This window comes from Salvelinus fontinalis, chromosome 1 (genome assembly GCF_029448725.1).
Source record: "Salvelinus fontinalis isolate EN_2023a chromosome 1, ASM2944872v1, whole genome shotgun sequence".
Taxonomy (NCBI): domain Eukaryota; kingdom Metazoa; phylum Chordata; class Actinopteri; order Salmoniformes; family Salmonidae; genus Salvelinus; species Salvelinus fontinalis.
The window spans coordinates 6,612,410-6,636,355 of NC_074665.1; the positions used below are offsets into that span (position 1 = coordinate 6,612,410).

Consider the following 23,946-nt stretch of genomic DNA (forward strand, 5'->3'; position numbering starts at 1 on the left):
TCACAAAGAAGAGAAGAAGAAGAAGACAACGGTCACAAAGAAGAGAAGAAAAAGAAGACAACGGTCACAAAGAAGAGAAGAAGAAGACGACAACGGTCACAAAGAAGAGAAGAAGAAGAATACAACGGTCACAAAGGAGAGAAGAAGAATACAACGGTCACAAAGAAGAGAAGAAGAAGAAGAATACAACGGTCACAAAGGAGAGAAGAAGAAGAAGAATACAACAGTCACAAAGGAGAGAAGAAGAATACAACGGTCACAAAGAAGAGAAGAAGAAGAAGAAGACGACAACGGTCACAAAGGAGAGAAGAAGAATACAACGGTCACAAAGGAGAGAAGAAGAATACAACGGTCACAAAGGAGAGAAGAATACAATGGCCACAAAGAAGAGAAGAAGAAGAAGAAGACGACAACGGTCACAAAGGAGAGAAGAAGAATACAACGGTCACAAAGGAGAGAAGAAGAAGAAGAATACAACGGTCACAAAGAAGAGAAGAAGAAGAAGACGACGACAACGGTCACAAAGGAGAGAAGAAGAATACAACGGTCACAAAGGAGAGAAGAAGAATACAACGGTCACAAAGGAGAGAAGAAGAATACAATGGCCACAAAGAAGAGAAGAAGAATACAATGGCCACAAAGAAGAGAAGAAGAAGAAGAAGAAGAATACAACGGTCACAAAGGAGAGAAGAAGAAGAAGAAGAATACAACGGTCACAAAGGAGAGAAGAAGAAGAATACAACGGTCACAAAGGAGAGAAGAAGAAGAAGAATACAACGGTCACAAAGGAGAGAAGAAGAATACAACGGTCACAAAGAAGAGAAGAAGAAGAAGACGACGACAACGGTCACAAAGGAGAGAAGAAGAATACAATGGCCACAAAGAAGAGAAGAAGAAGAAGACGACAACGGTCACAAAGGAGAGAAGAAGAAGAAGAAGAATACAACGGTCACAAAGGAGAGAAGAAGAATACAACGGTCACAAAGGAGAGAAGAAGAATACAACGGTCACAAAGAAGAGAAGAAGAAGAAGACGACGACAACGGTCACAAAGGAGAGAAGAAGAATACAACGGTCACAAAGGAGAGAAGAAGAAGAAGACGACAACGGTCACAAAGGAGAGAAGAAGAATACAACGGTCACAAAGGAGAGAAGAAGAATACAACGGTCACAAAGGAGAGAAGAAGAATACAACGGTCACAAAGGAGAGAAGAAGAATACAACGGTCACAAAGGAGAGAAGAAGAATACAACGGTCACAAAGGAGAGAAGAAGAATACAACGGTCACAAAGGAGAGAAGAAGAATACAACGGTCACAAAGGAGAGAAGAAGAATACAACGGTCACAAAGGAGAGAAGAAGAATACAACGGTCACAAAGGAGAGAAGAAGAATACAACGGTCACAAAGGAGAGAAGAAGAATACAACGGTCACAAAGGAGAGAAGAAGAAAAAGAATACAACGGTCACAAAGGAGAGAAGAAGAAAAAGAATACAACGGTCACAAAGGAGAGAAGAAGAAGAAGAATACAACGGTCACAAAGGAGAGAAGAAGAAAAAGAATACAACGGTCACAAATGAGAGAAGAAGACGACAACGGTCACAAATGAGAGAAGAAGAAGAAGAAGAATACAACGGTCACAAAGGAGAGAAGAAGAAGGAGAATACATGAGTCACAAAGGAGAGAAGAAGAATACAACGGTCACAAAGGAGAGAAGAAGAAGAAGAATACAACGGTCACAAAGAAGAGAAGAAGAATACAACAGTCACAAAGAAGAGAAGAAGAATACAACGGTCACAAAGGAGAGAAGAAGAAGAAGAAGAATACAACGGTCACAAAGGAGAGAAGAAGAAGAAGAAGAATAATACAACAGTCACAAAGGAGAGAAGAAGAAGAATACAACGGTCACAAAGGAGAGAAGAAGAAGAATACAACGGTCACAAAGGAGAGAAGAAGAAGAATACAACGGTCACAAAGGAGAGAAGAAGAAGAATACAACGGTCACAAAGGAGAGAAGAAGAAGAATACAACGGTCACAAAGGAGAGAAGAAGAAGAATACAACGGTCACAAAGGAGAGAAGAAGAAGAATACAACGGTCACAAAGGAGAGAAGAAGAAGAATACAACGGTCACAAAGAAGAGAAGAAGAAGAAGACAACGGTCACAAAGAAGAGAAGAAGAAGAATACAACGGTCACAAAGGAGAGAAGAAGAATACAACGGTCACAAAGGAGAGAAGAAGAAGAAGAAGAATACAACAGTCACAAAGGAGAGAAGAAGAAGAATACAACGGTCACAAAGAAGAGAAGAAGAAGAAGACAACGGTCACAAAGGAGAGAAGAAGAAGAATACAACGGTCACAAAGGAGAGAAGAAGAATACAACGGTCACAAAGGAGAGAAGAAGAAGAAGAAGAATACAACGGTCACAAAGGAGAGAAGAAGAAGAAGAATACAACGGTCACAAAGGAGAGAAGAAGAATACAACGGTCACAAAGGAGAGAAGAAGAATACAACGGTCACAAAGGAGAGAAGAAGAAGAAGAAGAATACAACGGTCACAAATGAGAGAAGAAGAAGAAGAAGAATACAACGGTCACAAATGAGAGAAGAAGAAGAAGAAGAATACAACGGTCACAAATGAGAGAAGAAGAAGAAGAAGAATACAACGGTCACAAATGAGAGAAGAAGAAGAAGAAGAATACAACGGTCACAAATGAGAGAAGAAGAAGAAGAAGAATACAACGGTCACAAATGAGAGAAGAAGAAGAAGAAGAATACAACGGTCACAAATGAGAGAAGAAGAAGAAGAATACAACGGTCACAAAGGAGAGAAGAAGAATACAACGGTCACAAAGGATAGAAGAAGAATACAACGGTCACAAAGGATAGAAGAAGAAGAAGAATACAACGGTCACAAATGAGAGAATAAGAAGAAGAATACAACGTTCACAAATGAGAGAATAAGAAGAAGAATACAACGGTCACAAATGAGAGAAGAAGAAGAAGAATACAACGTCACAAAGGAGAGAAGAAGAAGAAGAATACAACGGTCACAAAGGAGAGAAGAAGAATACAACGGTCACAAAGGAGAGAAGAAGAATACAACGGTCACAAAGGAGAGAAGAAGAAGAAGAATACAACGGTCACAAAGAAGAGAAGAAGAATACAACGTTCACAAAGAAGAAGAGAAGAAGAAGAAGAATACAACGGTCACAAAGGAGAGAAGAAGAAGAAGAATACAACAGTCACAAAGAAGAGAAGAAGAAGAAGAATACAACGGTCACAAAGAAGAGAAGAAGAAGAATACAACAGTCACAAAGGAGGGAAGAAGAATACAACGTTCACAAAGAAGAAGAGAAGAAGAAGAAGAATACAACGGTCACAAAGGAGAGAAGAAGAAGAAGAATACAACAGTCACAAAGAAGAGAAGAAGAAGAAGAATACAACGGTCACAAAGAAGAGAAGAAGAAGAAGAATACAACGGTCACAAAGGAGAGAAGAAGAAGAATACAACAGTCACAAAGGAGAGAAGAAGAAGACAACGGTCACAAAGAAGAGAAGAAGAAGACAACGGTCACAAAGAAGAGAAGAAGAAGAAGACAACGGTCACAAAGAAGAGAAGAAATAGAAGACAACGGTCACAAAGAAGAGAAGAAGAAGAAGACAACGGTCACAAAGAAGAGAAGAAGAAGAATACAGTCACAAAGGAGAGAAGAAGAAGAATACAACAGTCACAAAGGAGAGAAGAAGAATACAACGGTCACAAAGGAGAGAAGAAGAATACAACGGTCAAAAAGGAGAGAAGAAGAATACAACGGTCACAAAGGAGAGAAGAAGAATACAACGGTCACAAAGGAGAGAAGAAGAAGAAGAATACAACGGTCACAAAGAAGAGAAGAAGAATACAACGTTCACAAAGAAGAGAAGAAGAAGAAGAATACAACGGTCACAAATGAGAGAAGAAGAAGAAGAATACAACGGTCACAAATGAGAGAAGAAGAAGAAGAAGAATACAACGGTCACAAATGAGAGAAGAAGAAGAATACAACGGTCACAAAGGATAGAAGAAGAAGAAGAATAATACAACGGTCACAAATGAGAGAATAAGAAGAAGAATACAACGTTCACAAATGAGAGAATAAGAAGAAGAATACAACGGTCACAAATGAGAGAAGAAGAAGAAGAATACAACGTCACAAAGGAGAGAAGAAGAAGAAGAATACAACGTCACAAAGGAGAGAAGAAGAAGAAGAATACAACGGTCACAAAGGAGAGAAGAAGAATACAACGGTCACAAAGGAGAGAAGAAGAATACAACGGTCACAAAGGAGAGAAGAAGAATACAACGGTCACAAAGGAGAGAAGAAGAATACAACGGTCACAAAGGAGAGAAGAAGAAGAAGAATACAACGGTCACAAAGAAGAGAAGAAGAATACAACGTTCACAAAGAAGAGAAGAAGAAGAAGAATACAACGGTCACAAAGGAGAGAAGAAGAATACAACGGTCACAAAGGAGAGAAGAAGAAGAAGAATACAACGGTCACAAAGGAGAGAAGAAGACGAAGAATACAACGGTCACAAAGGAGAGAAGAAGAAGAAGAATACAACGGTCACAAAGAAGAGAAGAAGAATACAACGGTCACAAAGAAGAGAAGAAGAATACAACGTTCACAAAGAAGAGAAGAAGAAGAAGAATACAACGGTCACAAAGGAGAGAAGAAGAAGAATACAACAGTCACAAAGGAGAGAAGAAGAAGACAACGGTCACAAAGAAGAGAAGAAGAAGAAGACAACGGTCACAAAGAAGAGAAGAAAAAGAAGACAACGGTCACAAAGAAGAGAAGAAGAAGACGACAACGGTCACAAAGAAGAGAAGAAGAAGAATACAACGGTCACAAAGGAGAGAAGAAGAATACAACGGTCACAAAGAAGAGAAGAAGAAGAAGAATACAACGGTCACAAAGGAGAGAAGAAGAAGAAGAATACAACAGTCACAAAGGAGAGAAGAAGAATACAACGGTCACAAAGGAGAGAAGAAGAATACAACGGTCACAAAGAAGAGAAGAAGAAGAAGAAGACGACAACGGTCACAAAGGAGAGAAGAAGAATACAACGGTCACAAAGGAGAGAAGAAGAATACAACGGTCACAAAGGAGAGAAGAATACAATGGCCACAAAGAAGAGAAGAAGAAGAAGAAGACGACAACGGTCACAAAGGAGAGAAGAAGAATACAACGGTCACAAAGGAGAGAAGAAGAAGAAGAATACAACGGTCACAAAGGAGAGAAGAAGAATACAACGGTCACAAAGAAGAGAAGAAGAAGAAGACGACGACAACGGTCACAAAGGAGAGAAGAAGAATACAACGGTCACAAAGGAGAGAAGAAGAATACAACGGTCACAAAGGAGAGAAGAAGAATACAATGGCCACAAAGAAGAGAAGAAGAAGAAGAAGAAGACGACAACGGTCACAAAGGAGAGAAGAAGAAGAAGAATACAACGGTCACAAAGGAGAGAAGAAGAATACAACGGTCACAAAGGAGAGAAGAAGAAGAAGAAGAATACAACGGTCACAAAGGAGAGAAGAAGAAGAATACAACGGTCACAAAGGAGAGAAGAAGAAGAAGAATACAACGGTCACAAAGGAGAGAAGAAGAATACAACGGTCACAAAGGAGAGAAGAAGAATACAACGGTCACAAAGGAGAGAAGAAGAATACAACGGTCACAAAGGAGAGAAGAAGAATACAACGGTCACAAAGGAGAGAAGAAGAATACAACGGTCACAAAGGAGAGAAGAAGAATACAATGGCCACAAAGAAGAGAAGAAGAAGAAGACGACAACGGTCACAAAGGAGAGAAGAAGAAGAAGAAGAATACAACGGTCACAAAGGAGAGAAGAAGAATACAACGGTCACAAAGAAGAGAAGAAGAAGAAGACGACGACAACGGTCACAAAGGAGAGAAGAAGAATACAACGGTCACAAAGGAGAGAAGAAGAATACAACGGTCACAAAGGAGAGAAGAAGAATACAATGGCCACAAAGAAGAGAAGAAGAAGAAGAAGAAGACGACAACGGTCACAAAGGAGAGAAGAAGAAGAAGAATACAACGGTCACAAAGGAGAGAAGAAGAATACAACGGTCACAAAGGAGAGAAGAAGAAGAAGAAGAATACAACGGTCACAAAGGAGAGAAGAAGAAGAATACAACGGTCACAAAGGAGAGAAGAAGAAGAAGAATACAACGGTCACAAAGGAGAGAAGAAGAATACAACGGTCACAAAGGAGAGAAGAAGAATACAACGGTCACAAAGGAGAGAAGAAGAATACAACGGTCACAAAGGAGAGAAGAAGAATACAACGGTCACAAAGGAGAGAAGAAGAATACAATGGCCACAAAGAAGAGAAGAAGAAGAAGACGACAACGGTCACAAAGGAGAGAAGAAGAAGAAGAAGAATACAACGGTCACAAAGGAGAGAAGAAGAATACAATGGCCACAAAGAAGAGAAGAAGAAGAAGACGACAACGGTCACAAAGGAGAGAAGAAGAAGAAGAAGAATACAACGGTCACAAAGGAGAGAAGAAGAAGAAGAAGAATACAACGGTCACAAAGAAGAGAAGAAGAAGAAGAAGAATACAACGGCCACAAAGAAGAGAAGAAGAAGAAGAAGAATACAACGGCCACAAAGGAGAGAAGAAGAAGAATACAACGGCCACAAAGAAGAGAAGAAGAATACAACGGCCACAAAGAAGAGAAGAAGAATACAACGGTCACAAAGGAGAGAAGAAGAATACAACGGTCACAAAGGAGAGAAGAAGAATACAACGGTCACAAAGGAGAGAAGAAGAATACAACGGTCACAAAGGAGAGAAGAAGAATACAACGGTCACAAAGGAGAGAAGAAGAATACAACGGTCACAAAGGAGAGAAGAAGAATACAACGGTCACAAAGGAGAGAAGAAGAATACAACGGTCACAAAGGAGAGAAGAAGAATACAACGGTCACAAAGGAGAGAAGAAGAATACAACGGTCACAAAGGAGAGAAGAAGAATACAACGGTCACAAAGGAGAGAAGAAGAATACAACGGTCACAAAGGAGAGAAGAAGAATACAACGGTCACAAAGGAGAGAAGAAGAATACAACGGTCACAAAGGAGAGAAGAAGAAAACAACGGTCACAAAGGAGAGAAGAAGAAAACAACGGTCACAAAGGAGAGAAGAAGAAAACAACGGTCACAAAGGAGAGAAGAAGAAAAAGAATACAACGGTCACAAAGGAGAGAAGAAGAAAAAGAATACAACGGTCACAAAGGAGAGAAGAAGAAGAAGAATACAACGGTCACAAAGGAGAGAAGAAGAAAAAGAATACAACGGTCACAAATGAGAGAAGAAGACGACAACGGTCACAAAGGAGAGAAGAAGAAGGAGAATACATGAGTCACAAAGGAGAGAAGAAGAATACAACGGTCACAAAGGAGAGAAGAAGAAGAAGAATACAACGGTCACAAAGAAGAGAAGAAGAATACAACAGTCACAAAGGAGAGAAGAAGAAGAAGAATACAACGGTCACAAAGGAGAGAAGAAGAAGAAGAAGAATACAACAGTCACAAAGGAGAGAAGAAGAAGAAGAATACAACAGTCACAAAGGAGAGAAGAAGAAGAAGAAGAATACAACAGTCACAAAGGAGAGAAGAAGAAGAATACAACGGTCACAAAGGAGAGAAGAAGAAGAATACAACGGTCACAAAGAAGAGAAGAAGAAGAAGACAACGGTCACAAAGAAGAGAAGAAGAAGAATACAACGGTCACAAAGGAGAGAAGAAGAATACAACGGTCACAAAGAAGAGAAGAAGAAGAAGACAACGGTCACAAAGAAGAGAAGAAGAAGAATACAACGGTCACAAAGGAGAGAAGAAGAAGAAGAAGAATACAACGGTCACAAAGGAGAGAAGAAGAATACAACGGTCACAAAGGAGAGAAGAAGAAGAAGAAGAATACAACGGTCACAAAGGAGAGAAGAAGAATACAACGGTCACAAAGGAGAGAAGAAGAATACAACGGTCACAAAGGAGAGAAGAAGAATACAACGGTCACAAAGGAGAGAAGAAGAATACAACGGTCACAAAGGAGAGAAGAAGAATACAACGGTCACAAAGGAGAGAAGAAGAATACAACGGTCACAAAGGAGAGAAGAAGAATACAACGGTCACAAAGGATAGAAGAAGAATACAACGGTCACAAAGGATAGAAGAAGAATACAACGGTCACAAAGGAGAGAAGAAGAATACAACGGTCACAAAGGAGAGAAGAAGAATACAACGGTCACAAAGGAGAGAAGAAGAATACAACGGTCACAAAGGAGAGAAGAAGAATACAACGGTCACAAAGGAGAGAAGAAGAATACAACGGTCACAAAGGAGAGAAGAAGAATACAACGGTCACAAAGGAGAGAAGAAGAATACAACGGTCACAAAGGAGAGAAGAAGAAGAAGAATACAACGGTCACAAAGGAGAGAAGAAGAAGAAGAATACAACGGTCACAAAGGAGAGAAGAAGAAGAAGAATACAACGGTCACAAAGGAGAGAAGAAGAAGAAGAATACAACGGTCACAAAGGAGAGAAGAAGAAGAAGAATACAACGGTCACAAAGGAGAGAAGAAGAAGAAGAATACAACGGTCACAAAGGAGAGAAGAAGAAGAAGAATACAACGGTCACAAAGGAGAGAAGAAGAAGAAGAATACAACGGTCACAAAGGAGAGAAGAAGAAGAAGAATACAACGGTCACAAAGGAGAGAAGAAGAAGAAGAATACAACGGTCACAAAGGAGAGAAGAAGAAGAAGAATACAACGGTCACAAAGGAGAGAAGAAGAAGAAGAATACAACGGTCACAAAGGAGAGAAGAAGAAGAAGAATACAACGGTCACAAAGGAGAGAAGAAGAAGAAGAATACAACGGTCACAAAGGAGAGAAGAAGAAGAAGAAGAATACGGTCACAAAGAAGAGAAGAAGAATACAACGGTCACAAAGGAGAGAAGAAGAATACAACGGTCACAAAGGAGAGAAGAAGAATACAACGGTCACAAAGCAGAGAAGAAGAAGAAGAATACAACGGTCACAAAGCAGAGAAGAAGAAGAAGAATACAACGGTCACAAAGCAGAGAAGAAGAAGAAGAAGACAACGGTCACAAAGAAGAGAAGAAGAAGAAGACGACAACGGTCACAAAGAAGAGAAGAAGAATACAACGGTCACAAAGGAGAGAAGAAGAATACAACGGTCACAAAGGAGAGAAGAAGAATACAACGGTCACAAAGCAGAGAAGAAGAAGAAGAATACAACGGTCACAAAGCAGAGAAGAAGAAGAAGAATACAACGGTCACAAAGCAGAGAAGAAGAAGAAGAATACAACGGTCACAAAGCAGAGAAGAAGAATACAACGGTCACAAAGGAGAGAAGAAGAAGAAGAATACAACGGTCACAAAGCAGAGAAGAAGAAGAAGAATACAACGGTCACAAAGCAGAGAAGAAGAAGAAGAAGACAACGGTCACAAAGGAGAGAAGAAGAATACAACGGTCACAAAGCAGAGAAGAAGAAGACAACGGTCACAAAGGAGAGAAGAAGAAGACAACGGTCACAAAGGAGAGAAGAAGAATACAACGGTCACAAAGAAGAGAAGAAGAATACAACGGTCACAAAGAAGAGAAGAAGAGTCAGAGGATTGCGGATCTCCCGTCAGGCTACCGATCGCTCAGCGTGCTGTTGATGTCTGACTGACAACAAATTTCACTCGATTCTACATTTTAAAAAATCGGATTGCTCTGCTTCTCAAGTACTCTCAGCCGACTACCGTTATTGGTGTGTTGTAGCCTTAGGAAAACGGTGCTGGATCAGGTGAAGCCTGGCTGTGACTCTCTATAGTGTCCCTCTGAGTGGTGGAGGCTTCAGTCTGTCACAGACAGACTGGAACAAGGCAGCACTAGATTCTAAATCTGAACGTTGTCCTAAAGTAGGATTTGACAATGAGGATAATACAATACATGAGGTATAGAGAGAGAAATGCATGGGGTATAGAGAGAGAAATACATGGGGTATAGAGAGAGGAAATAGACCTCATTCTAATATTTCAGGATACATGGGGTACAGAGAGAGGAAATAGACCTCATTGTTAATAGTTCAGGATACATGGGGTAGACAGAGGAAATAGACCTCATCTAATACGTCAGGATACATGGGGTACAGACAGAGGAAATAGACCTCATTCTAATGTTCAGGATACATGGGGTACAGAGAGAGGACATAGACCTCATTCTAATATTTCAGGATACATGGTGTACAGACAGAGGAAATATACCTCATTCTAATAGTTCAGGATACATGGGGTACAGACAGAGGAAATAGACCTCATTCTAATACGTCAGTGTTTCGTATTGTATCTCTCTATAGGAATTAGTTCCCTTGTGAATGTTCTAGGCCTCTGTCAACCACATTCCTGGAGACGGTGGGGAACAAGTCAGGACTAGTAGCATAGCCGCCCTGGCGAAGCCTAAACACTCAGGAGGGAGCTGGTTACATAACCCATGGCACCATATTCCCTATATAGTGCACTCTTTTTAACAAGGGCCCATTAAAACGATAGTCATATTATTCTATATATAGTGCTTTACTTTCATTCAGGGCCATGTCTTGGGTTCTGTCGCAAATGGCACCCCATTCCCTATATAGTACACTACTTTAGACCAGAGCCCTATGGCACCCTATTCCCTATATAGAGCACTACTTTAGACCAGGGCCCTATGGAACCCTATTCCCTACACAATGCACTACTTTAGACCAGAGCCCTATGGCACCTAATTCCCTATACAGTGCACTACTATTGACCAGGGCCTATAGTACCCCAACACTAGTTGAGAGGGGACTGCTATACACAACATGTTCCAACTGGCACTCTATTCCCTATATAGTGCACTACTTTAGACCAGAGCCCTAATTCGAATGCAACCTAAAACTCTTCTATTCCTTACTTCCAGAAGAATCCAAAGATATTGTAAGAAGAAACTCTTGACATTCGGATGAAGGTTAAGTAAGTTTTGATTGTAAACAACAGAAAAACGGTTTTTTTCAATGAAAACAGGGAGAAAAAAAAAAAATCAGACCACTAACTTTGGAGGTTGTGAATGTGCCAAAAGAGACAAAGATTCAGGATAGATTCCCACTGAGGTTACAAGTTATGTCCTTACAATTATCCGTGTAGTATCGGGGGAATACTCGACCGGAGAGAGAGGTATACTGTCCATTTTGAAGTTATATTAAAACCTTTTCTCTCTCAGTTTCATACATATCACATGTCCTAATCTCTAACCCCACAAAATATATTACAATACTGAGAATTTGTTGGCTTAGAGAAGAAGAAAAAACATCCGTGCAGAAAAAACCTCCAACACTCACCATTTTTACTGCAGTTGTGTGAAGAAAGTAGACAGGAAAGGATAGCTGATGGGTGTGTAGCAGTGCTGTCTGGTCTGTAGCAGCGCTGTCTGGTCCGGAAAAAGAAAAAAGCAGGTAGAACAAGTGGGAGCTTTGGTTACAGTCAGCTAGCTACCTACCCTTTCACCTCTAATGTCTGATGTAGCCCGAGGCTATACTAGTTTCCAACATTGTTAAAACAAGTATATTAAATGTTAAGAAAACTTTTTTTTTAACTCTTAGTTGTTGTTCATTTTAACTTAGCTATTAGGTTTATAAACACTCTATCACTTTATACGTATATAAAGTCATTTAAATTACCTTAATAGGTAATAATTACACAGGTGAGTGGGAGCCAATGTTGGCTGGTGGGCGGAGTTGGGGAATAAACACGCCTTATATGGAGAACCAATGAGGTGACATTAACGTGACTAAAGTTTGAAAGACATTTGGCAGAGGAGCAGAGAAGGGGTGGTTATCTCTCCCTCTCCATTGTGGGAATATAAACTGTCTGATAGCGCAACAACAAACTCTGTGATACTATAGAACCATAATCAGTCACAAGAAGACTCTTTAATATACATATCACATACCATGAGGGGTGACATCTTTATACGGTACCTTCATCTTCTGTTTCTGAGATACTGGGTTTGACTTGGACTCTGTCCCCAATGGTACCCTACACCCTGATCTATGGCCACTGGCCAACAGCACGTCCCCAATGGGACCCTACACCCTGCTCTATGTCCACTGGCCAACAGTACGTCCCCAATGGGACCCTACACCCTGCTCTATGGGCACTGGTAGTGCACTATAGAGAATAGGACTGCCATTTGCGATGCAGGCTTGATGTAATGGTACGGGTGTAGTTAGCTTGCTGACGAGGACATGTGGTACGGGTGTAGTTAGCTTGCTGACGAGGACATGTGGTACGGGTGTAGTTAGTTTGCTGAAGATGACATGTGGTACGGGTGTAGTTAGTTTGCTGAAGAGGAGATGTGGTACGGGTGTAGTTAGCTTGCTGAAGAGGACATGTGGTACGGGTGTAGTTAGCTTGCTGACGAGGACATGTGGTACGGGTGTAGTTAGCTTGCTGACGAGGACATGTGGTACGGGTGTAGTTAGCTTGCTGACGAGGACAGGTTAGAACCTGTTCTGTTAGGAGGAGGAATGTGAGCCTGTACAGTCCTGGAAAGAGGTGTGGCGTTGACAGCCTTGCCTGGTGAGAGAGAGAGGGGTGGGGGGGGGGGGGGGGTGGAGGGGGTCGAGAATGTGAGTCAGAGAGAGAGAGGTGTGGTCTGACAAGATAGAGGGGGAGAAAAAGAGAGATAAAGAGATGGGGGGAGAAAGAATAGAAAGAGAGAGGGAGGGATAGAGGGGGGAAGAAAGAGGGAGGTAGAAGGGGAGAGAGAGGGTGAAGAGAGGAGGGAGAAAGAGAGAGCGAAAGAGGGAGAGATAAAGATTGGGGGAGGGATAAAGATGGTGGAGAAAGAATGAGGGGGAGGGGGAGAGACAAGGGAGAAAGAGGAGAGAGAGAGAGAGACAGACAGAGGGAAAGAGAGCGAGAGAGACAGAGGGAGAGAGAGAGAGAGAGAGAGGGAGAAAGAGAGCGTGAGGGTGAGAGAGATAGAGGGGGAGAAAGAGAGAGAGTGAGGGTGAGAGATAGAGAGAGAGAGAAAGAGGGGGAGAAAGAGAGAGAGTGAGGGTGAGAGAGAGAGACAGACAGAGGGAAAGAGAGAGAGAGAGAAAGAGGGGGAGAAAGAGAGAGAGAGAGGAAGATAGAGTGGTCTAACAAATCATAGTGCTGCTTGGCCAGATAATAACCTAACCACCAATCAGGTATTGTTATGGATGGACGTTCAAATCCTGTTGTTGCGTTAACCTGTCTCTGTTCCGATAACTGGAAGAGAGAGAGAGAGAGACAGACAGACAGAAACAGACAGACCCCGACACAGACACACAGACAGAGAGACAGACAGACAGACTCCCTTGTCCTTGCCGATGACAAGCATACCCATAACATGATGCAGCCACCACCATGCTTGAAAATATGAAGAGTTGTACTCGGTGCTGTGTTGTGTTGGATTCGCCATTAAACTCTGTAACTGTTTTAAAGTCACCATTGACCTCATGGTGAAACCCCTGAGCGGTTTCCTTCCTCTCCGGTAACTGAGTTAGGAAGAACGCCTGTATCTTTGTAGTGACTGACTCACCACACTAAAGACAAACAAGAGCGAAACGTATCAGTAGACTTTCCCATGGAGTCCATCAATGTCCCTTTTAAATCATGAACATTTCAGAAAGGACATTTCCAAAACTGTACTCGACCTAATGTATATATACAAGAACATCTGCCAAATATGTGTACTTAAATACAATTTCATTTTGATATATTTAATTGTTGTACCTTTATTTAACCAGGAACGCAATCTCTATTGTACTCCACACTGCCCTTTTCCCACCTGGACAAAAGGAACACCTACGTTTGAATGCTATTCATTGACTACAGCTCTGCGTTCAACACCATAGTGCCCTCAAAGCTCATCACTAAGCTAAGGACCCTGGGACTAAACACCTCCCTCTGCAACTGGATCCCGGACTTTGACGGGCCGCCCCCAGGTGGTAAGGGTAGGTAACAACACATCCGCCACGCTGATCCTCAACACGGGGGCTCCTCAGGGGTGCGTGCTCAGTCCCCTCCTGGACTCCCTGTTCACTCATGACTGCATGGCCAGGCACGACTCCAACACCATCATTAAGTTTGCCAATGACACAACAGTGGTAGGCCTGATCATCGAGGAGGTCAGAAACCTGGCCGTGTGGTGCCAGGACAGCAACCTCTCCCTCAACGTAATCAAGACAAAGGAGATGATTGCGGACTACAGGAAAAGGAGGACCGAGCACGCCCCCATTCTCATCAACGAGGCTGTAGTGGAGCAGGTTGAGAACTTCAAGTTCCTTGGTGTCCACATCACCAACAAACTATCACGGTTCCAAGCACACCAAGACAGTCGTGAAGAGGGCACGACAACGCCTATTTTTCTAACTCATGAGAATGAAAATATTTGTCATGGGTCCTCAGATCCTCAAAAGGTTCTACAGCTGCACCATCGAGAGCAACCTGACTGGTTGCATCACCGCTTGGTATGGCAACTGCTCAGCCTCCGACCGCAAGCCACAACAGAGGGTAGTGCGTAGGGCCCAGTACATCACTTGGGCCAAGCTTCCTGCCATCCAGGACCTCTATACAAGGCGGTGTCAGAGGAAGGCCCTAGAAATTGTCCGACTCCAGCCACCCTAGTCATAGTGTTCTCTCTGCTACCGCATGGCAAGTGGTACCGGACCGCCAAGTCTAGGTCCAAGAGGCTTCTAAAGAGCTTCTAACCCCAAGCCATAAGACTCCTGAATATCTAATCAAATGGCTACCCAGACTATTTGCATTGCCCCCCTCTCTTCTACGCTGCTGCTACTCTCTGATATTATCTATGCATAGTCACTTTAATAACTCTACCTAAATGTACATATTACCTCAATTACCTCGACTAACCGCACATTGACTCTGTACCGTAATACCCTGTATATAGCCTCCACATTGACTCTGTACCGGTACCCCCTGTATATAGCCTCCACATTGACTCTGTACCGGTACCCCCTGTATATCGCCTCCACATTGACTCTGTACTGTAATACCCTGTATATAGCCTCCACATTGATTCTGTACCGGTACACCCTTTATATAGCCTCCACATTGACTCTGTACCGGTACCCCCTGTATATAGCCTCCACATTGACTCTGTACTGTAATACCCTGTATGTAGCCTCCACATTGACTCTGTACCGTAACACCCTGTATATAACCTCCACATTGACTCTGTACCGGTACCCCCTGTATATAGCCTCCACATTGATTTTGTACCGGTACCCCCTGTATATAGCCTCCACATTGATTTTGTACCGGTACCCCCTGTATATAGCCTCCACATTGATTTTGTACCGGTACCCCCTGTATATAGCCTCCACATTGATTTTGTACCGGTACCCCCTGTATATACTCTCCTATTGTCATTTTACTGCTGCTCTTTAACTACTTGTTACTTTTATTTCTTATTCTTATTCGTATATTTTAGACTGCGTTGTTGGTTAGTGGCTTGTAAGTACGCATTTCACTGTAAGGTCTACATCTGTGGTATTCGGCGCATGTGACTAATAACATTTCATAGACCTTGACCAGGATAGGGAGTTCATTGGGAATTCATAGACTTTAGCCAGGATAGGGAGTTCACTAGGGATTCATGGACTTTGGCCAGGATAGGGAGTTTAGAGATAGGATGATAGTTATTAGCATCTGAGGGATATCCTCCCTTTAGCAGTGGGAGGACATAAACTGATTTCTAAATGCTGGGTATGGAATTGGTCAAGAGACTCAAGTTGGAAATGTGAGCCACAGGTTCAGTAATAATACCAGCTGCTATCTTTAAGAGGTAGGAGTCCATGTTGTCTGGACCTGCAGACCTTTTAGTGTCTATTGCCTTTTAGTGCTTTATAGACCTCAGTATAATAAACAGGCTCAAAGTTAAAATGGTTGACATGAGGGCCTATATCATAGTTGACTGTAACAGAGCTTACATTAGAGGCCTGGGCCCCCAACATGATCAAAAACTGAACCAGCAGATATGAAGTGCTTGTTAAAACCCCTACAATATGGGATTTATCCTTCACTTCATTAGAATCCATCATTAAATGGTCAGGAAGGCCAGAGGAGACATTAGAACCTGACACTGATTTGTTTAGCTTCTAGAACTTGGTAGGGTTGTTAAGGTTCTCTGTGACTGCATTTAAATAGTCATCTGATTTGGACTTCCTGATCAATCCTGTACATTTGTTTCTTAGCGCTCTGAAGGAGGCCCAGTCAACAGGAGCATTTGTTTGTCTAGTTTGAGCCCAACATATGTTTCTCTTTCTAATTAATTCTACCAAGTTATCTGAAAACCAGGGATTGTGGACCTTACGTAATTTCCGGTTACAACTTGTAGACTTGTTTACGTGGTGCTGTGCGGTTTGTTGCTACCCTTACTTTGTTACCTGCCAACTTTACGGTTTCAATTTTTTTATTACCGTTTATATACATAGTATTTTTTTTTTCCCCTCACTCGACTTTTTTCAGTCCATTTTTTTCACCCCGGACGCTTTATCTGGACGTGGTTCGTCAGGACCTCCACCAGCCAAAGCTAAGTAGTAACATTAACATGATGCCTTCTAATTGCAGACGCTGTAATCATAATATACAGGAGAACGATCGCGTTATGGCAAGGCCAGCTTCAGACGCAATCGTTAGGCAAGGGTAATTTCAGTGTAGGAAAGGATGAAACAGCGTCTGTGCCACCAGTAAGTACAGATAGTAGTTTAAATCCCCTGCAAAGTCCGCGCAGCCGGACAAATTTCTCATGGCTTAGTCATTGGCGACTTCATTAGCAGCAGTATTAAACTTAAAACGAATCATCCAGCGATCATACACTGTTTACCAGGGGGGCAGGGCTACCGACGTTAAGGCTAATCTGAAGATGGTGCTGGCTAAAGCTAAAACTTGCGAGTGTAGAGAGTATAGAGATATTGTTATCCACGTCGGCACCAACGATGTTAGGATGAAACAGTCAGAGGTCACCAAGCGCAACATAGCTTCAGCGTGTAAATCAGCTAGAAAGATGTGTCGGCATCGAGTAATTGTCTCTGTCCCCTTCCCAGTTAGGGGGAGTGATGAGCTCTACAGCAGAGTCTCACAACTCAATCGCTGGTTGAAAACTGTTTTCTGCCCCTCCCAAAAGATAGAATTTGTAGATAATTTGCCCTCTTTCTGGAACTCACCCACTTATCTTTCCGATTTGATCCTGCCGTACATACCTACACGTACGCTACAGTCACAAGACGCAGGACTCCTTATTGTTCCTATAATTTCTCCTATAGAGCTCCATTTTAATGGAATGGTCTGCCAATCCATGTGAGAGATGCAGACTCGGTCTCAACCTTTCAGTCTTTACTGAAGACTCATCTCTTCAGTAGGTCCTATGATTGAGTGTAGTCTGGCCCAGGAGTGTGAAGGTGAACGGAAAGGCTCTGGAGCAACGAACCGCCCTTGCTGTCTCTGCCTGGCCGGTTCCCCTCTCTCCACTGGGATTCTCTGCCTCAAACCCTATTACAGGGGCTGAGTCACTGGCTTACTGGTGCTCTTCCATGCCGTCACTAGGAGGGGTGCATCACTTGAGTGGGTTGAGTCACTGACGTGATAATCCCGTCTGGGATGGCGTCCCCCCTTTGGGTTGTGCCATGGCGGAGAACTTCATGGGCTATACTCGACCTTGTCTCAGGATGGTAAGTTGGTGGTTGAAGGTATCCCTCTAGTGGTGTGGGGGCTGTGCTTTGGCAAAGTGGGTGGGGTTATATCCTGCCTGTTTGACCCTGTCTGGGGGTATCGTTGGAAGGGGCCACAGTGTCTCCTGACCCCTCCTGTCTCAGCCTCCAGTATTTATGCTGCAGTAGTTTATGTGTTGGGGGGCTAGGGTCAGTCTGTTATATCTGGAGTATTTCTCCTGTCTTATCCGGTGTCCTGTATGAATTTAAGTATACTCTCTCTGAATCTCTCTCTATCTTTCTCTCTTTCTTTCTTTCTCTCTCTCTGAAGACCTGAGCCTAAGGACCATGCCTCAGGACTACCTGGCATGATGACTCCTTGCTGTCCCCAGTCCACCTGGTCGTGCTGCTCCTCCAGTTTCAACTGTTCTGCCTGCGGCTATGGAACCCTGACCTGTTCACCGGACGTGCTACCTGTCCCAGATCTGCTGTTTTCAACTCTCTAGAGACAGCAGGAGGGATAGAGATACTCTGAATGATCGGCTATGAAAAGCCAACTGACATTTACTCCTGAGGTGCTGACTTGCTGCACCCTCTACAACCACTGTGATTATGATTTGACCCTGCTGGTCATCTATGAACATTTGAACATCTTGGCCATGTTCTGTTATAATCTCCACCCGGCACAGCCAGAAGAGGACTGGCCACCCCTCTTAGCCTGGTTCCTCTCTAGGTTTCTTCCTAGGTTCTGGCCTTTCTAGGGAGTTTTTCCTAGCCACCGTGCTTCTACACCTGCATTGCTTGCTGTTTGGGGATTTAGGCTGGGTTTCTGTACAGCACTTTGTGACATCAGCTGATGTACGAAGGGCTATATAAATACATTTGATTGATTGATTGTCCCTTCCACTGATTCTACATTTCTTCACAGGGGCATGCTTATCACAAATGGACACAAACTTCATATAAAAATAGTCCCGGGCAGTGTCAACATGTGGAATCAGCATTATGGTACAGATCATGTAATAATGGTTGCTCATCAAACTGTCTAAAATGTTTGTTTTTTAAATATATTGGGGTTTTGGCTTTGGTCCTTTTAGTATTTCCAACACAAGCAATTGCACATCACTGACATCATTACATTGACATGTATGGGCATGTCAATATTCATGTCAAGTGTGTACGTGTCTGTCTGCCTGTCTGCCTGCCTGCCTGCCTGCCTGCCTGCCTGCTATAGCTACTACCAACAGTCACCTGGAGGGGAATGTCAGGGAGTAGTTAGATAGCTGCAGAAAGCCCTGGGTCTGAACCAGTGTTTACCGTGAACACTGAGGCTGTACCTGCTTTAAGTTACAGTTTTAACAGTGGTCAAGTAGGCTACTGTGGCTTTTTGATCGTGATGTAGGCCTACCATCAAAAACAATGGAGAAAAATGAATCCCCTAACATTTAACATGGAAATAGCTGTCCTAGTATTCAGTCTACAGTAGCAGCCAGTGTGTGGTGTTTAATGTAGGCCTACATTCCATGAGACTTTTGAAAAAAAACATGCAGGGCTTGACATGAACCTGTCAATCCACTTGTCCTTCAGACAAGGAAGTGACTGTAAATGTTGTTGTGTTGTTTGATGCAAGAAACCACTTTACAAAAATAACATTCGTTATTATTCCCATACCATTATTGCAGAGAATCAGACGGGGTCTCGAACGGGGACTTTGGACGGGGTCTTTGGACGGGGTCTTTGGACGGGGTCTTTGGACGGGGTCTCGGACGGGGTCTTCAGACAAAAACCTGGAGACTGCTGTGTCATCGCTGAATGAAAATAGAACGACCAGTCTGTCTTTTGTATTTATACATTTTTGATTGAACCCCAGTGTAGCTGCTGCTGAAGTGTAGCTGCTGCCTAGGCAGGAACTAATGGGGATCCATAATAAACCCCAGGAAGAGTAGCTGCTGCCTAGGCAGGAACTAATGGGGATCCATAATAAACCCCAGGAAGAGTAGCTGCTGCCTAGGCAGGAATTAATGGGGATCGATAATAAACTCCAGGAAGAGTAGCTGCTGCCTTGGCAGGAACTAATGGGGATCCATAATAAACCCCAGGAAGAGTAGCTGCTGCCTTGGCAGGAACTAATGGGGATCCATAATAAACTCCAGGAAGAGTAGCTGCTGCCTTGGCAGGAACTAATGGAGATCCATAATAAACCCCAGGAAGAGTAGCTGCTGCCTTGGCAGGAACTAATGGGGATCCATAATAAACTCCAGGAAGAGTAGCTGCTGCCTTGGCAGGAACTAATGGAGATCGATAATAAACCTCAGGAAGAGTAGCTGCTGCCTTGGCAGGAACTAATGGGGATCCATAATAAACCCCAGGAAAAGTAGCTGCTGCCTTGGCAGGAACTAATGGGGATCAATAATAACTACAAATACAGGGTACAATAAGCACCGCGGTCGCCCAATCCTGATTTGTCCAAATAATCAATGACAAAAACCCAAAACCAGGAACTACTGCTGCTCGTAATCACATAATTCTACGTGAGCCTTGATAGATTATCGTTGTTTATGCCGAGCCTGTCCTCGAGATTACAGGACAGGTAGAGAAGGAACAGGTAAATACAGAGACATTACAGGACAGGTAGAGAAGGAACAGGTAAATATAGAGACATTAGAGGACAGGTAGAGAAGGAACAGGTAAATATAGAGACATTACAGGACAGGTAGAGAAGGAACAGGTAAATATAGAGACATTACAGGACAGGTAGAGAAGGAACAGGTAAATATAGAGACATTACAGGACAGGTAGAGAAGGAACAGGTAAATACAGAGACATTACAGGACAGGTAGAGAAGGAACAGGTAAATACAGAGACATTACAGGACAGGTAGAGAAGGAACAGGTAAATACAGAGACATTAGAGGACAGGTAGAGAAGGAACAGGTAAATACAGAGACATTACAGGACAGGTAGAGAAGGAACAGGTAAATACAGAGACATTACAGGACAGGTAGAGAAGGAACAGGTCAATATAGAGACATTACAGGACAGGTAGAGAAGGAACAGGTCAATATAGAGACATTACAGGACAGGTAGAGAAGGAACAGGTCAATATAGAGACATTACAGGACAGGTAGAGAAGGAACAGGTAAATATAGAGACATTACAGGACAGGTAGAGAAGGAACAGGTAAATATAGAGACATTACAGGACAGGTAGAGAAGGTAAAGGCACAGGTAAATATAGAGACATTACAGGACAGGTAGAGAAGGAACAGGTAAATATAGAGACATTACAGGACAGGTAGAGAAGGAACAGGTAAATATAGAGACATTACAGGACAGGTAGAGAAGGTAAAGGCACAGGTAAATATAGAGACATTACAGGACAGGTAGAGAAGGTAAATATAGAGACGTTACAGGACAGGTAGAGAAGGAACAGGTCAATATAGAGACATTACAGGACAGGTAGAGAAGGAACAGGTAAATATAGAGACATTACAGGACAGGTAGAGAAGGAACAGGTAAATACAGAGACATTACAGGACAGGTAGAGAAGGTAAATATAGAGACGTTACAGGACAGGTAGAGAAGGTAAATATAGAGACATTACAGGACAGGTAGAGAAGGAACAGGTAAATATAGAGACGTTACAGGACAGGTAGAGAAGGTAAATATAGAGACATTACAGGACAGGTAGAGAAGGAACAGGTCAATATAGAGACATTACAGGACAGGTAGAGAAGGAACAGGTAAATATAGAGACATTAGAGGACAGGTAGAGAAGGTAAATATAGAGACGTTACAGGACAGGTAGAGAAAGAACAGGTAAATATAGAGACATTACAGGACAGGTAGAGAAGGTAAATATAGAGACATTACAGGACAGGTAGAGAAGGTAAATATAGAGACGTTACAGGACAGGTAGAGAAGGTAAATATAGAGACGTTACAGGACAGGAAGAGAAGGAACAGGTCAATACAGAGACGTTACAGGACAGGTAGAGAAGGAACAGGTAAATACAGAGACATTACAGGACAGGTAGAGAAGGAACAGGTAAATACAGAGACATTACAGGACAGGTAGAGAAGGAACAGGTCAATACAGAGACATTACAGGACAGGTAGAGAAGGAACAGGTAAATATAGAGACATTACAGGACAGGTAGAGAAGGAACAGGTAAATATAGAGACATTACAGGACAGGTAGAGAAGGAACAGGTCAATATAGAGACATTACAGGACAGGTAGAGAAAGAACAGGTAAATATAGAGACATTACAGGACAGGTAGAGAAAGAACAGGTAAATATAGAGACATTACAGGACAGGTAGAGAAAGAACAGGTAAATATAGAGACATTACAGGACAGGTAGAGAAGGTAAATATAGAGACGTTACAGGACAGGTAGAGAAGGAACAGGTAAATATAGAGTCATTACAGGACAGGTAGAGAAGGTAAAGGCACAGGTAAATATAGAGACATTACAGGACAGGTAGAGAAGGTAAAGGCACAGGTAAATATAGAGACATTACAGGACAGGTAGAGAAGGTAAATATAGAGACGTTACAGGACAGGTAGAGAAGGAACAGGTAAATATAGAGACATTACAGGACAGGTAGCGAAGGAACAGGTAAATATAGAGACATTACAGGACAGGTAGAGAAAGGACAGGTAAATATAGAGACATTACAGGACAGGTAGAGAAAGAACAGGTAAATATAGAGACATTACAGGACAGGTAGAGAAAGAACAGGTAAATACAGAGACATTACAGGACAGGTAGAGAAGGAACAGGTAAATACAGAGACATTACAGGACAGGTAGAGAAGGAACAGGTAAATACAGAGACATTACAGGACAGGTAGAGAAGGAACAGGTCAATACAGAGACATTACAGGACAGGTAGAGAAGGAACAGGTAAATACAGAGACATTACAGGACAGGTAGAGAAGGAACAGGTAAATATAGAGACATTACAGGACAGGTAGAGAAGGAACAGGTAAATATAGAGACATTACAGGACAGGTAGAGAAGGAACAGGTAAATATAGAGACATTACAGGACAGGTAGAGAAGGAACAGGTCAATACAGAGACATTACAGGACAGGTAGAGAAGGAACAGGTCAATATAGAGACATTACAGGACAGGTAGAGAAGGAACAGGTCAATATAGAGACATTACAGGACAGGTAGAGAAAGAACAGGTAAATATAGAGACATTACAGGACAGGTAGAGAAGGAACAGGTAAATATAGAGACATTACAGGACAGGTAGAGAAGGTAAATATAGAGACGTTACAGGACAGGTAGAGAAGGAACAGGTAAATACAGAGACATTAGAGGACAGGTAGAGAAGGAACAGGTCAATATAGAGACATTACAGGACAGGTAGAGAAGGAACAGGTAAATATAGAGACATTAGAGGACAGGTAGAGAAGGAACAGGTAAATATAGAGACATTACAGGACAGGTAGAGAAGGAACAGGTCAATACAGAGACATTACAGGACAGGTAGAGAAGGAACAGGTCAATATAGAGACATTACAGGACAGGTAGAGAAGGAACAGGTCAATATAGAGACATTACAGGACAGGTAGAGAAGGAACAGGTAAATATAGAGACATTACAGGACAGGTAGAGAAGGAACAGGTCAATATAGAGACATTACAGGACAGGTAGAGAAGGAACAGGTTAGTAGGTAAATATAGGCCTACAGTTCGGACAGGAATGTACAGAACAGGGCTGAGTAACTAATGTTATGAAACTCTGGGGACGCCCCTGGGCAGAACAAACATTAACATGCTGTCACGACTCCTACCGAAGGTGGCTCCTCTTCCTGTTCCGGCGGTGCTCGGGGGTCATCGTCACCGGTCTACTAGCTGCCAGCGATCCCTTTTCCCTTTTCTGATGGTTTTGTCTTATTAGTTACACCTGTTTCATGTTTACGTTTAGTTGGGCTATTTAAGCTAGTCGGCCCGCCTGCTCTTTGTGCGGGCTTCATTTTTCTACTGTGTTTGTGTGTGGTAGGTTATTGGTAGCGCGATTCGTTTTGGGATTTCGCTCTGGACTATTTAGGTTCTGGTTTTGGCTATCGTGTTTGTTGCGTCGATGAGTGTTTGGCGCGCATGATTTTTTTCCCTGTGCCTTA

At 42.6% G+C, this 23,946-nt stretch overlaps 1 protein-coding gene across 1 annotated transcript in view; it reads right to left on the reverse strand.

Moving 5' to 3' along the window:
• LOC129868179 (cofilin-2-like) overlaps positions 1-19,698 on the reverse strand; it is a 37,017-nt gene extending 17,319 nt beyond the window's left edge. Inside the window, exons 1-2 of the mRNA XM_055941953.1 lie at positions 19,481-19,698; positions 11,447-11,535 (exon numbers count right to left, since the gene is read on the reverse strand). Coding sequence (XP_055797928.1) covers positions 11,447-11,449 — 3 coding nt within the window. The 5' untranslated portion in view covers positions 11,450-11,535; positions 19,481-19,698. The remainder of the gene's footprint in view (positions 1-11,446; positions 11,536-19,480) is intronic.
• Positions 19,699-23,946: the final 4,248 nt, after the last annotated feature.